Source organism: Bufo bufo, chromosome 1 (assembly GCF_905171765.1).
Source record: "Bufo bufo chromosome 1, aBufBuf1.1, whole genome shotgun sequence".
Taxonomy (NCBI): domain Eukaryota; kingdom Metazoa; phylum Chordata; class Amphibia; order Anura; family Bufonidae; genus Bufo; species Bufo bufo.
The window spans coordinates 452,791,083-452,806,375 of NC_053389.1; the positions used below are offsets into that span (position 1 = coordinate 452,791,083).

The 15,293-nt window shown below is 42.3% G+C and overlaps 1 protein-coding gene across 2 annotated transcripts in view; it reads left to right on the plus strand.

Annotated features, from left to right (window-relative positions):
• PPM1H (protein phosphatase, Mg2+/Mn2+ dependent 1H) overlaps positions 1–15,293 on the plus strand; it is a 233,048-nt gene that overhangs the window by 119,183 nt on the left and 98,572 nt on the right. For both annotated transcript variants that reach the window (XM_040408372.1, XM_040408363.1), the window contains exon 4: positions 2,464–2,576. In XM_040408372.1, coding sequence (XP_040264306.1) covers positions 2,464–2,576 — 113 coding nt within the window. The remainder of the gene's footprint in view (positions 1–2,463; positions 2,577–15,293) is intronic.

Sequence of the window (15,293 nt, forward strand, 5' to 3'; positions counted from 1 at the left end):
ACGTCAGTTTTTTTGGGGGCAAAATACTTCAAAATACTGGCACGTTTTCTGTTTTTCTCATAAATGACTACTTGTCCTTGATAGGCACCTGAAACATTGGGCGATGAAAAATTACCAAATTTGAATGAGCCCTGTTACCCTTTGTGTGCATTGTGAAGATTTTCTGATACTTTTCATTCTGTAACTGCAATATAGTACATTGGATGTTTAAAATGAAGCATCCGGCTATACCACTGTCATATCAATAAAAAGAGATTGGGTCATTCTCAGTGTGAAATGTGGTGTATGATGAATGGGGCACATTTAAGAGAATACTGCTTATGAGGGAAATTCTTGTGCTGTTTTAATGTTCTAGGATACACAGGCTATACATATCATTCACATTTTTTTCTTATGATCAACAGTAGAGGGTACTACTTCCTTTAATTTTAAAAAGTATCCTGTGATACATTTGATACCTAATGTTAATTGATCCTTGGACACTAGGTGGCGCCTGTGAGCTGCGTCTGTATACATAGTGTACTTCATGTTTCAGATGAGCTGACATGTTTTGTCTCAAACCATATATTGTTATACATTTTATACTGTAAAATTATTCATAAAGCAATTGACGTAGATTAGAACCCTTGCTACTTTGTAGTGTATCCCGCTTATGAAATGTATAACTTCTTCTCTTGACCATACTAAAAATGAATCCCTTATAGTTTCCCAAATGCTTCCATTAGTTCTGCTTGGTGCACTTTTTCTCTTCTTTCCTGATCGATCTTATATCACTAACCAAGGAACATAAATGTAAAGGAATTCTTAGATTAATGAAAGCATAAAGAGCACAATTTAGCGAGCATGAAAACCATCATCTGGGTAATTTATCGCATGCTATCATGAAATTTTCAGTAGGGCTGGAGAATGTTGCCCAGAAAAAAGCAATTTATATTTATCAAGTTCATTGAAGATGGTGCCATGTTTCCTCAGAACTTCTACAGATGTAGTCCAAATGCATGGTGCAAAAGGCATAATGTTCTCCAGATAATTGGAAAAAAAGTATAAGAAATATGTAGATTCTGTCATAAGAAACCCAGATTAAAGGGGTTGTCGGGTATTATAGAGATGACCTATCCTCAGGGTAAGTTGTCGATATTAGATCAGCAGGGGTCCAACTCCCAGGTACCCGGTAATCAGCTGCTCTGCAGTAGTTCTGGAGCTCTCTAGAGAATATTATTCTATTTATGCCTTAAGAGGGTTTCCCCACTTTAGACATTGTTTGTCTTACATATTTCTAAAGAGGGGGTTTGATGTAGAAATAAGCAAATGAATTCTAAGAAATCACTTTGTCTCACCTGTGGATGGCTGTCCCCACAGATGAAGAAGCGCCCACTTGCAGCTAGACGTTTAGCCTGGCCCTGACAATTTCCTGCCTGCGCAACTGCTCAGACTAGCCAAGCAAGGGCAGAAGCTCTACTTTGGCTTTGGAGTGCCAACTGCGCAGGCGCTGCCCCAAAGCCGAAGGGGCCCTTATTGTACTAATTAGAGCAGGAAATTGTCAGGGCCAGGCTTAAAGGGACACTGTCAACTGGATTTCACTTACTGAGCTATTAACATCACCACATCAGTCTCCACGATGTACATTAAAATATACTAGTAATACTGCCCTGTGTCTTGTAATTTGTCTATAAAATCGCTTTTATTAATATGCTAATTACCTCAATAAGGAGCCAAGGGGGCTGTCCCTCCGGCCGTTGGAGCCCAGCCGTGCCCATTTTCTTGGAGCCCAGTCAGCGCCGCCCCACTGTTAATTTATTCGCTGCTCATCGCCGACGTAATGTGTTTGTTGCTCCCGAAATCTCGCACATTTCCGGGTCAAGCGAAGCTGGCGCATGCGCACTTCATTCTGTGAGGCCGATGCCAGGACACCGCACGGGCGCTGACATGAGTATCCATGTAGCATGCGCGAGTTTTCGGGCGCAACAAACACATTACGATCGGCGTTGAGCAGTGAATAAATTAGCAGTGGGGCGGTGCTGGGCTCCAAGATAATAGGCGCACCTGGGCTCCAATGGCCGGAGGGACAGCCCCTTGGGCTCCTTATTGAGGTAATTAGCTTATTAATACAAGCGATTTTATAGACAAATTACAAGACACAGGGCAGTATTACTAGTATATTTTAATGTACATCGTGGAGACTGATGTGGTGATGTTAATAGCTCAGTAAGTGAAATCCAAGTGACAGTGACTGTCTCCATTCCCAGCGGAGTGAAATACATATACAGTTATCATCTTGGAATGGCGTAACCACCTCCATTGCTGTTCCAGAATCCAGCCCCTATCAATCAGCCATCTACGGCATATTCAATTAGTAAAGCATGAATGTTATATAACGGATAAACTCTGTACAAACTGTTTTGGATTTGCTCTAGAAAACGTGACTGGGTGTGTATTGTAATTTCACTTCAATTCTTTCCTCAGGATCTGCAAATTGAGCGAGAAAGGAGCGTTTACAATATCTCTGGAGGCTGCACGGCCCTTATTGTTGTATACTTACTGGGGAAAATGTATGTCGCCAATGCCGGTGACAGCAGGTAATAGTATTTCACATTTATTGAGCTATGTAATAAGTGCACATCCATCCTCCTCCAGTTTGTCAGTTTTACAGTACCAGCTAATGGTTACCAGGTTTTCAGTAGACACTATGGGGGAGATTTATCAAACTGGTGTATAGTAAAACTGGCTTAGTTGCCCCTAGCAACCAATCAGATTTCACCTTTCATTTTCCAAAGGAGTTGTCAAAAATGAAAGGTGGCATCTGATTGGTTGTTATGGGCAACTAAACCAGTTCTACTATACACCAGTTTGATAAATCTCCCCCTGTATGTTTTAGAAAGCATTGATGTGGATGGACTTGAAAAAATGTATTAGGTAATTTATCAAGCTGGTGTGAAGTAGAACTGGCTTAGTTGACCATAGCAGCCAATCAAATTTCACCTTTCATTTTCCAAAGGAGCTGTCAAAAATGAAAGGTGGAATCTTATTGGTTGCTATGGGCAACTCGGCCAGTTCTACTTTACACCAGTTTGATAAATGACCCCACAAGTTTTTTTCCCTTTTACCTTGCAAGAATTACTACTGACTTCAGTGACCCCTCCCCCCCAACAGATTAAAACCAAAAAGTGGTATTGGTCCTGTTGGATGAGTACAATAGCACTCTTTAGTCACCTTCTCTTCTGCAGTCCACAATTCTGTCTGATCTCTTTTCAAAGAACCCTGAAATCCGAGCAGGGGAGAACAGTTCTTGGTGGAATCATTTTATTTTATTGTAATATATTCTCAGAGATATGGACGTGGATCATATTTGGTTACAGGCATTGGGCCACACGGCATGAAGAAGAGTAAAATGTTCATCAGCATGAAGAATCTCAAAAATGTCTAAACATATGTAGGGGGGAAGTTATCATTCCACTTGCACCCCTTTTCTGGCATAAAAAGTTGCAACCTCCATGTTTGCGACTTTTTTTAAATGCCACTTGCGACAAATTTTGTGATGTTTCTACACTGCCCTTGCCACATTCCTGAAAAGGAGGTTTGGGGAAGGTCAGAGCCACCAGGCCAGAAAACTGGCGTAAAAGAGGTGCGTCCTTCGGCAGAGCTGAGGATATCATAGATGTAAAACACGGCTGTATGATAAATCTCCCCCATTAAGTGCTTTTTATAGGTAAATCACTGATAGCTATGGTTGACATAAGCATTCGGTATGGTTGACATAAGCATTTCCAAGAATATCCTTGTAGTATTACAAACCCTGAGAAATATGTCATTACGTAGCCAGACAAGGTGCAAAGGTTTGTCAGCCCAGTTCTGTAACCCTAGGACTATTATATTTCCTGTATTGACTGGTCCAGTTCCCTCCATACCTCATCCGACTCCATGCCTGTGAGATATTCGTGGGAAGAGTTGGTCATGTCTTTAGTCAGAACTTTTTTTGATTTTCCTTTTTTTTGGCTAGTGCTTCAATTTAAAATAGAATTCTCAAGTAGTTTTCCATTCTCATGTAGATCTGCATTCCAATGCAAATCGGTAATGGAGAAGATTGGTAAAATTGTGCAGAACAAACAAGGCTTGTGTAAAGAAGATGCCTACTGAATTAATAGACTTGTATAGTAGGACATCCACAGGGTTACTTTTATAGAAATTCCTTAATATTTTAATACACTTCTATCACGTAAATGTTATTACTTAATGAGCGGTAGGAATTCGGATCCTAAAGCCAGTTTCACAAAAGTTTATGCAGTCTGATAAATACGGACCTTGTGATGGCCACGTTTGCTGCACCAACTGTAACTTGGCTGACCCTAACTGCCTGTCACGGACGTACCGAGACATACGGATGTCCCCACGACAGTGAGTGGCAGGAGATCTTTGAGACTGGCAACACGTGGTTTGATTTGACATGTTTACCATGTGGATCAATAGGCGTCTGTGTGGTTTCTGGTACCGGCCACACCCTTAACCTCCAGGTGTTGCTATTGTGGTCATTTAACTTTCCCTATTTATAGTTCTCTCTCCCACAATGCTGTGCGGTTTATAGCTTCAGTTGGACCTGTGGATAGCTGGTGTTTGGATCTCGGCTGACTTCCTGGTGCTGCCATAGCTTCTTGGAAGTTAAGTGTTACCTTTCCCTTTTGTATTTTGGCTTTTCTGTGTGTTGTATTTCTTTGTTGTTTTGTATTAGACCTTAGGGAGACTCCCGTTCATCCTTCCTTTTGGAGGAACAGGATGTCTCATTCCTGTCATTAGCACCAGGGTCCTTTAGGGTTAGATAGGACTTTAGGTATTCCTGTGTATGAACTCACCTACCTCTGGGGTCTGTTCATACTGGTAATCAGTCAGGGCTTTGATTAGGGTTTTCTCTAGGAGGTGTCCATCTTCCTTCCCTAGTTCTCAGGCCTTATTTCCTTTTCCCTTTCCCTCCTATGTTCGGTGTGGGGGTTTCCCTCCCACAATAGAGCGTGACACTGCCCGCATCATAGTGATTTATGATTATGTGAGCTCCAGCCCGGGCATGAGTCTACTCTCTTGTTTTCACAACATGATGTGAATACCAGAGTACTTTGAATGCTGCTTTCTATCAAAGACAGGTAAGCTACAGACAGCAAGACCTACCCCCTACGTTGGCCACTGCAGTAAAAATGTAGTATTACATAGTGGCCATTTAGAGTCCACCAGAACAGGGACTGATGTTACAGAATGGTTCTCTATTCAGGCTAATAGAGGGAGGAGAGTCACAGCGTAGACCCCCTCTATCCCATCTAAATAGGGAATATAGACAGGAGTTGTCTTCATGAGACAGCCGCGGTAAAGTCCATGGTTTTGGAGCAAGATGTTCACCAAGCATATAATGGAGGTTATTTGTGGGTCTTACGCATATTCTATATATCTATATGGTGGTGTGCCTGGGAGAGAATCACTTTGTCGTTTCCCACCACTAAGTTCTAAAAAAAGAAAAAATGTAAAGCAGTTAAGTACAGACGAGATATTAAAGCATTGTAGCTCTATAATATATTCTCTTAATTATACATTGTCATTTCCCATGATGCATTGGGAAGGTCACTTTTTCCTTGTCTTTTAATTGTAAGTTGAGCGTGGTAGCTTCACTAACTGTGAAAGATGTAGCAAGTAAATATCTGTAAAGCTGACAACTATCTTGGCTGTGTGTCATGTAAATGAATGTGTTGGACGACTACTAATTTAGTCTTACATCTGCTGCCGCCTGTTCCTTGCATTCCAATGAGGAAAGCTCCGATGTTACATCTACTCTGCTCAGTAACCAGTCTTTCATTATTCCTTACCGGTTAATACAAGTACTATTCATAATCCGCATGATATCACATGCCCTTATTGAAATTCCAATAACAAAAGGAGCCATACCAGCAAGTTCCTATCCTTTATGTGTCAAGGACATATTCTGCAGTCTATAGTCTGCATAGTGCATCATAGTGAGATCCCTAAAGCCCTTTCCCCACCTGGGATATATGCACAGCAGCATTCATTTCTTGAGAAATAAACTGATGTTTTAGAAGGGGTGAAATCTAGAATATTCTGAATAACCTCTATGAGAATATAGGCTTGGTCTAATTGCTGAACAAAAGAGCTTTGCAGACAGAACAAGCGGCTCTGCATTTCTAACTGTAGAAGAAAAGAGATGACAATATGCCAGACTGGTAATCTACCCTACCGGGCAGATTCCCGCTCGACCGGTCTGTAAGGAAGCCGTCTGACATGAATAAACCTGAAATGCACTCATGATGCAAACGCTGCAGCATGAGTGATGTTCGAAGTATATAAGAGCACATAGACATGTTATGACATCTTCATCACAGGTCCTTAAAGCGAACCTGTCACCTGGATTTTGGGTATAGAGCTGAGGACATGGACTGCTAGATCGCCGCTAGCACATCCGCAATATCCAGTCCCCATAGCTCTCTGTGCTTTTATTGTGTCAAAAAAACGATTTTATAGATATGTCAATTAACCTTAGATAAGTCATGTCTCCTCCATGCTTGAGAGATGAGTCCAGCGTTCTCTGACTCTGAGCCCAGCCACGCCCACAGTGAAGGAGCCCAGCACCGCCCCGCATCCTCCGAATCTCCTCCTTGCTCCCCGACGTCACAAAGCTAGAGCACCGTAATCTCACGATGCGTGAGCTAGCGCATGCGCAGTTCGTTCCCTGAGGCTGATGCCAGCACAGGGAAGGAACACTATGCCAACACTGCTCATGCGCTAGATCGCGCATTGCAAGATTACGGCGCTCTAGCTTTGTGACGTCGGGGAGCAAGGAGGAGATTCGGAGGATGCGGGGCAGTGCTGGGCTCCTTCACAGTGAGCGTGGCTGGGCTCTGGAAACGTTAGTAGCCTCATTTACATATATATAAAATCGGATATGGATATTGCGGATGTGCTAGCGGCCATCTAGCAGCCCATGTCATCAGCTCTATACCCAAAATCCAGGTGACAGGTTCCCTTTAACCCCCTGAGGTTAGGAGCACTCAAGGACCTGTGATGACATCATCACACGTCCTTAACCACCTAACAGTACAGTTACAGATTGGTAAAGCCTAGAATGTTTAGTCTCCTGAGCGATTTAGGTCATGTGAGTGTGAGATGATGAAAAGTAGAGTTTAGGTAAGCGATGTATTTTGGAGACTGTGGGATTTTTTCTAAATGTTCTGTGTAGTCTCTTGTGTGTGTTAGGATTAGGATTAAGTTTAGATTTATGGTTGTTTTTGTGGAGAATTTTAGTTCTTAGAATGATTTTGGGGTAGGGCTACATTCGCTCAAACGCCCATACACTCTAGGCGCAACTGTAGCAACACTGAAAAAGTGAAAAGTAGCATTTATGTAAGTACTCTATTTTTGAGGATTATGGTACTTTATTCCACATGTTCTTTTTGGTTTCTTGTGTTGGGTTTAGAGTAAAGCCTCATTCACACATCAGTGTTTTGATCAGTGATTTCCATTAGTGATTGTGAGCCTAAACCAGGAATGGAGCCTCTACAGACATAAGGTATAAGGGAAAAATCTGCACCTGTTCTGTGTTTAGAGACGCACCTGGTTTTGGCCTACAATCACTGATGGAAATCACTGACCAAACACTGATGTGTGAATGATGCATGAGGGTTGTTTGTGGACAGCATTAGTTCTTAGAAAGATTTGGGAGAAGGGGGGATTCTTTCAGAATCCCATACATTCCGGGTACAACCAGCCTCACTGCTTCTATACCAGGTGAGAGGCCAATGTTGGATCTTTAAAGATGGCGCACACTCTGAATCCCACTCAAAGTGGATGCCATAGCTGCTGGGTGCCTGCTGTATAACACAGCAGACACTCAGTGGCAGAGCCTGTAATCAGCAATAATGCTGATCACAGACTTGTAACCCCTCAGATGTCATGGTAAATTGCGATCACTGCACATTAGAGGTTATTTTCCCGGAGCTACTCACTCCAGGTGACAGAACAGGTCTCCTGCAATGAGATCACAGGACCTGTTTGGTAGCTATGGCAGCCTTGGGCCTTTTGACGACTCTGGGGCTTGTTATAACTAAGTTCCTATAAAGCCCTGTCTGTGGCATGGCTTGATAATAACATTTTAATTCTCCCATAGACTGCAATGGTAAATCAAAAATACGCTTTTTTTCCATTGAAAAAATTAGAAAAATTATAAAAAATAATTTATCCCCCACGTTTGGTATTGCTACGCAAATATGATATAAATTATCCTGTACGATGAACGTTGTAAAAAAAAAGAAAAATGCCAGAATCGCTGTGTTTTGCTTAGTCGCCACAAAAAACTGAATAAAAAGCAATCAAAAAGTTCTATGTGCCCCAAAATGATACCAATTAAATATACAAGTCATCCCCTTCAGAAATCGAGCCCTCACACAGTTCTGTAGGAATAAAAAAAAGTTATTGGTCTTGGGATGCGGTGATGCAAAAACATTTACTTCTTTTTTTTAAAAAAGGGTTTGTAATGGGGTTTGTTTGTATGTATTTTGTATTGCTGTAATCGTACTGATCCAGAGAATCCTGCAAAAAACAAGCCCCCATACAGCTACATAGATGGAAAAATATAGCTCTTGGACGACTACGATGAAAATGAAAAATATTGCTTGTTAGGTAAGGCACAAAACAGACTGGTCACTAAGGGGTTAATGTGTTTATTCACACACAAACAATAATGACATGCACTACTTATGTCCATGATGCAGACCATGATGCCTATTGAAGTCTATAGGTGCGTGAAAACCACTGACAGAACATGGATGGAATAGTTTTCCCTGAACATTGGTAGAAAATGCTCTGGAGATCCCTTTGTGCATGTGGAATACAAATGACACATGGACCAAACATGGATCCCTCACAGATGATACATTGAACATCTTACCATGGATATTATCACTGACTCGGATGTTTGAAAGAGACCTTAGGCCTCATGCACACGACTGTTCCGTTTTTATGCGGTCCGCAAACCGCGGATCCCCAAAAAACGGAAGCCGCCCGTGTGCCTTTCGCAATTTGCGGAATGGAACGGGCGGCCCATTGTAGAAATGCCTATTCTTGTCTGCAAAACGGACAAAAATAGGACTTGCTGTATTTTTTTTTTTTTTTTTACGGGGCCACGGAACGGAGCAACGCATGCGGACCACAACAACGGTCGTGTGCATGAGGCCTTAGAGTGAGAAAAAAAATCCTCCCAGTGCACAAACAAGTACAAAGTCAGCAGCAATGTGGAAGGCGTCAACACTCGGGAATAAAATCCAAGTTACTGGATTTTATTCCTAATTGCTGGATACTTTCCACTTTTGCAGCTGAGTTTTCAAGAGATTGACGTCCAGACAGGAATCTATCACCTAAAGACTATATATGCTCCTAGTATTCATTTAGACATATGATATGACACAGACACAGATGCTGAGTAGGAGGACTGCATAAGATTACTGCTGTCTGAACAGGCAGCTAGAGATATTTTTTTTTAAGAAACAAGAAAATGTCAGGATCACTTAATTTATGGCTTAGTTGGAGACCTTTACCAATTATTAACAATTGTCCTAGAACAGTGGTGGCGAACCTATGGCACCCTGGAAAAAGTCTATGGTGTGCCAATAAACCTTAGACCTTTCCTGCCATTCATCAGCGCAGGACACGCTATGAACGGCACAAGCAGCACACGGAATGTAGGCAGGCTATTATACTGTAGCTATAACTTTTAATTAAACACTCTAAAATAAAGAGCAATAAATGCTAAATGTCGCAAATGATGCTAGATCAAAGAAAACAGAAAAAGGAGTACACGGCTGTACTAATGCCCAAAAGTACTGAAACCAGGTGTCCTACCACATATATTCTGTTCGTTGTTCCAGTAGTGGGTCTGGTCCTTCATCCAAACGATATTGAGATGGAGGGAAGGGAAAAGGGTCCGGCACGGGTACCTTGAAAGCAAGTTGTACAATTAGGGAACTGATCTGTCCCTGACAAAGCCTTAAGGGGGTGCTACAATGGCCCTTGTAAAGACTAAATATGGAGCACTCGCCCTGACAAGGGCGACCCTATCCGGAACCTGTCCCTCAAGATAAGAAACCCTAGAAACGCCCTAAAAATAGTTCTCTACAGGCATGTTGTAAACCAAGGCAAAAACATTTTTCAGCTCTAATCTTCCCTTCATCTCAATATCGTTTGGATGAAGGACCAGACCCACTACTGGAACAACGAACAGAGCAAACATGGATGTGGTAGGACACCTGGTTCCAGTACTTTTGGGCTTCAGTACCGCCGTGTACTCCTATTTCTTTTCGTTTTCTTTGATCTAGCATCATTTGGGACATTTAGCATTTATTGCTCTTTTATTTTAGAGTGTTTTAATTAAAAGTTATGTCTTAATTTGACAAATTATTCAATTGGGCAGTTACCTATTGAGCATTTTTCTAATTAATTCTGGTAACGGATACATACTCACTGTAAAAAGATGTGAGTGCCAATACACATTTAGGTTGGGTTCAGACCTGAGCGTCTTTGATATGCGCGTTTAACGCGCGTTTTTGACGCGCGTTTTTGACGAGCGTTTTTTGCAATAGTAAACGCGCGTTTGACGCGCGTTTGTGTGATTGACTGCAATGTCCTATGGCCACAAACGCGCGTCAAAACGCCCCAAAGAAGCTCAAGTACTTGTTTGAGCGTAGGGCGTTTTACAGCGCGTTTTTCAGCGCTGTAAAACGCTCAAGTGAGAACCAGGGCCATAGGGAAGCATTGGTTTTCATGTGTTGAGTGTTTTACAGCGCGTTTGAACGCGCTGTAAAACGCTCAAGTGTGAACCCAGCCTTAGGCTATTATAGCTAAATGATAAAGTACATGGAAGATATACTATATTGGACTGTAGTATTCAGGTTAAATTGCAGTGTTGGCACTTTGCGATAAATAAGTGGGTTTTGGGTTGCAGTTTGGGCCCTCGGTCTCTAAAAGTTTCACCATCACTGTCCTAGAAAAATCTCAACTCTGTAAATCAGTCTGCCATGTTATTCTCCAATGTTAATAACGCTACTGCATGAAACGCCTTACCCTTTTATCATAATAAATTACCTTTTTCTAACACATTTTAGGTGTTTTGGGGACATATGACTGGATTTGCCCCATTTTGTGGGGGAGTTCTCTTCTAGATTCCCTCTAGCCAGAGCTAGAAGCCACTGCAAACAGCTGCCATTGTGGAGAAGTCAGCATGCTGATATATTACATGGTCACCCAATGTGCTACATGTAAATCCAAGTGACTTTTGCAGCATACTTACAAGCAATGAACAAAAATAATCACTTTTGAGTGGTGTTTGAATAAGCCTTTCCCCTTTTTCTTCCCGTTTAGCAGAATTGTCCTGACAGAATCGGTTGAATTCATTGGTAAAAGCAGCTGTTGGGGTTTCAGCTGCCAGACCTATGGTGATCAGTAGTGTCAAGCGAAAATTCGATTTAGCTGCTTTGACGAATTTCACAAAGAAGTTCGCTTTGTGACGAATTACTTTGTCCCAAAGCTTATTTCTTTGTAAGTAGAGGGCGCAATGATGGGAATGGCGATGGCACCACCCCCCATCATTGAACCCCTCAGATACTGCTTTCATTGCTGATTGCGGCATCTGAGAATAATAGTGAGGGCTTTCAGGAGTTAATCCGGTAAATAAATCAATAATACTCACTTTATCTTATATATTATTTGAGCGCAAAGAGGCAGTCTTGATTGAACATCCCGCACAAAATCTCGTGCTGTGCGTGATGACGTTATAACACTAGCCGGCGTGGTGACGTCATACGTCACCACACACGAGATTTCATGCGGGATATTCAATCAAGATGGCCGTGACGGTCTCTTCGTTCTCAAATGGAAGAGGTGAGTATTTTTTTTTAACCGCCATTTCAGGGAAAATGTATTTGTTATCACACAGCACGGGGATTCACGTTGAATCAAATTTTCCCTGAAATTCGGATCGAAGTCCACTTCGGATACTTCGATTCGCTCAACCCTAGTGATCAGTATATCACTAGGTTGTCCTCGGTACAAAAGGTGTTGATCAGGTAAGGCAACCGCTTTAAAAGAAATATATTGTATCATGAATCCAATATCTCCCCTGGTGTTTATTTTCCACCATCCTCTTCAGTACATTCAATGGTGCAAACATGATAATGCCTTATAAACCTGGCATCCAATATAAGAAAATCCTTTGGAGAATTTTTCCCTCAGAAAATGTATTTCAAGGCCCTATGCACACAACCATATCCTTATTTTGGTCCGCAGAATACAGATTCCTTCCACGTGCTTTCGGCATTTTTCTCTTTTCCATCAATAGAAATGGCTATTTTCAGAATAGGAGATGTTCTATAAATTGCGGAACAAGCATACGGATTACATCAGTGTGCTGTCTGTTTGAAACTACCACCCACTGACAACCAGTACTGAAACATGGTCTTCTAGAAGGCTGGTACTCTCATAGAAGAAGGCCAGTTATATGTAAGATATAAAGGAGTTGACAATATGTCAAAAATCCAGATCATTGGTGGTCTCCAAGAGATCGACTTTTGGAGTGGTTTCACTATTTTACACTGCACTCCTTTTTTTTTTTTTGAATCAAGTCATTTTTATTGAATCAATAAATACAGAGTGTTACAAAAATCAATACGTTGTTTTTTCTTGCTTTATCCACCATGTGGAGTCAGAGTACAACAGTAACCGTACAAATATCAACACACGGTTATTATCCAGTATCTGTACATAACGTATATATATGTTAAAACAAATATTTGAGACAAAGAATTATAAATATCTAAACCCCCCCAAAGCCCTCGCCCCCCCCCACCTTGCCCTAACGCTCCCCTCCCTGATAACTAGTCTTGATCTTGACGAGCCTATATAACCACGTGAGTATGAGATAACCAATCACTCCACAATTTGTCAAACTTTTGCGGACACCCTCTCTTCACATACACCCCTTTTTCAAGTATCATCATGTCATGCACCTTCCGTTCAAACTCACCCAATGTAGGCGGACTTCCCTGGATCCACCTCATAGCAATCAGTTTCCTGGCCACATATAACAACCTCCCCACAGCTACCTTGACCGATTCAGTCCCTCCAATCTCAGACACATATCCCAATATACACACCTTTTGGGTCTTTTTGGATTCTCAATGTCATTCTGCTATTAATCATATTTCTTATATCCTCCCAATAATTACCAATTACTGGGCAAGACCACAGCATATGTAACAAATCCGCACCCTCTTCCATACACTTTGGACACCTGTCATCAATTCTTACTCCAACCTTTTTTAGAAACACTGGTGTTTTGTACACTCTATGTATAATAAATAGCTGGGATAGTTTGCCCTGTTCGCTCAAGGACACTTTGGGGACCCCTTCCAATATATCTTCCCACTTATCTTTAGACATAACCCCCACGTCAGCCTCCCATTTTTTCATTCTTGAGAGCGGAAATCCCTCCAGGAATTTTTCCAGTAAAAGAGCATACAACTGTGATATCAGCCCTCTTTTACCTCCCCCTGTCGGGAGAACAAGCTTATGAACCACCTCCATTTGAGCTATCACACATCCTTTCCGCAGTGTGACCTCAAGGGCATGCCTCATTTGGAGATATTTATAGAACCACCCCCTAGGGATATTAAATTCCTGCTGCAGGTTTTGAAATGACTTACATATCTTGTCCTCAATTAATTGGCCAATTCTCGTCACTCCATAAGTTTCCCAGTTCCTAAGTCCTGGTATGGCAAAAAATTCGGGCAACAGATGATTCTTTCCAATAGGGGAAAGTTCGCTGATTCCACCTACACCTCTTAGCTGCTTCACCTTTGCCCAAACTTTTTTCATAAGTTCAATAAGAGGGAGTTTTTCTCTCCCAGCATGCATTCCTGAGCCTTCCAGAATGCCCATGAGGTCCCGACTGCCCAACCAATGCTGCAATATCTGCCCTGTCACATCCGGAGCATGTAAATCAATCCATCCCTTGAAATGCTGACATTGGGAGGCCAGAAAATAAATCCATGCATTAGGGACAGCCAGGCCCCCTTCCGACTTAGGATATTGCAATGTCTCCAGTTTAATCCTAGCCTGCCCATATTTCCAAGTAAGATCCCTAAATATAGAATGAATTTTCTTGAATCTATCCTGGGGGATCCATACGGGAGCATTATTCAGTACATAAAGCAACTGGGGCATCATAACCATTTTTAAAAGGTTAACTCTACCTACCACCGAAAGAAAGAGTCTACACCATGACCTCACTTTAAGCCTGAAAGTAGCCAACAATGGGGACAGATTAAGGTCTTCAAAATCCGATAGTCTCGGTGTTATATATAGTCCCAGATATTTGAATTTATCCACCCAAGGCACCAGGCTATCTACTTGTCTGCCTGACAGGGCCTGCCCATCTATTGGCATCAAAGAGGATTTTTGCAAATTTATCTGAAGTCCAGAGAAGCCACCAAATCTGTCAATCAATGCCATGGCCGCATCCAGGGACGCACCAGTATCGCCCATAAAAAGCAGAGTATCATCAGCGTACATAGCCACTTTATTGTGCAGCCCACCGTATCTAAACCCCTCTATATTTGTTGATAAGCGGATATGCGCCGCGAGCGGCTCTATTGCGAGAGCAAACAGTAAGGGCGACAATGGGCATCCCTGTCTGGTGCCCCTGGCAAGAGCAAAACAATCTGACAACCCTCCATTAGCTCTAATTCTCGCCTTAGGACTAGAGTATAGGACCTTTACCCACTGAATGAACCGTGCTCCAAAACCCATAGTTTTCAAGACCCCCCACAAGTAACTCCATTCCACACTATCGAAAGCCTTGGCGGCGTCAAGAGCAAGCAAGGCCCTGTCTCCACAATTATCCGCCGGAATATTTAAGCTAGCATACAGCCTACGGAGATTGATAGCCGTCGATTTCCCAGGCATAAAACCCGTCTGGTCCGGGTGTACTATAGTCAGAATTACTTTGGACAGCCTGTTCGCCAACACCTTCGCCAGGAGCTTAACATCAGCCGTGAGGAGCGAAATTGGTCTGTAGGAATCCGGTATTTTAGGATCCTTCCCAGGTTTAGGTATAACCACAATTATAGCTTCCTGCATCGAATGTGGTAACGAACCTGCTTCCAATGAGTGCTCAAGCACCTTAAGTAATTCAGGCAGTAATATCCCTTGCAGCTTTTTATACACCTCCACTGGGAGGCCATCAGCTCCAGGCGCCTTAC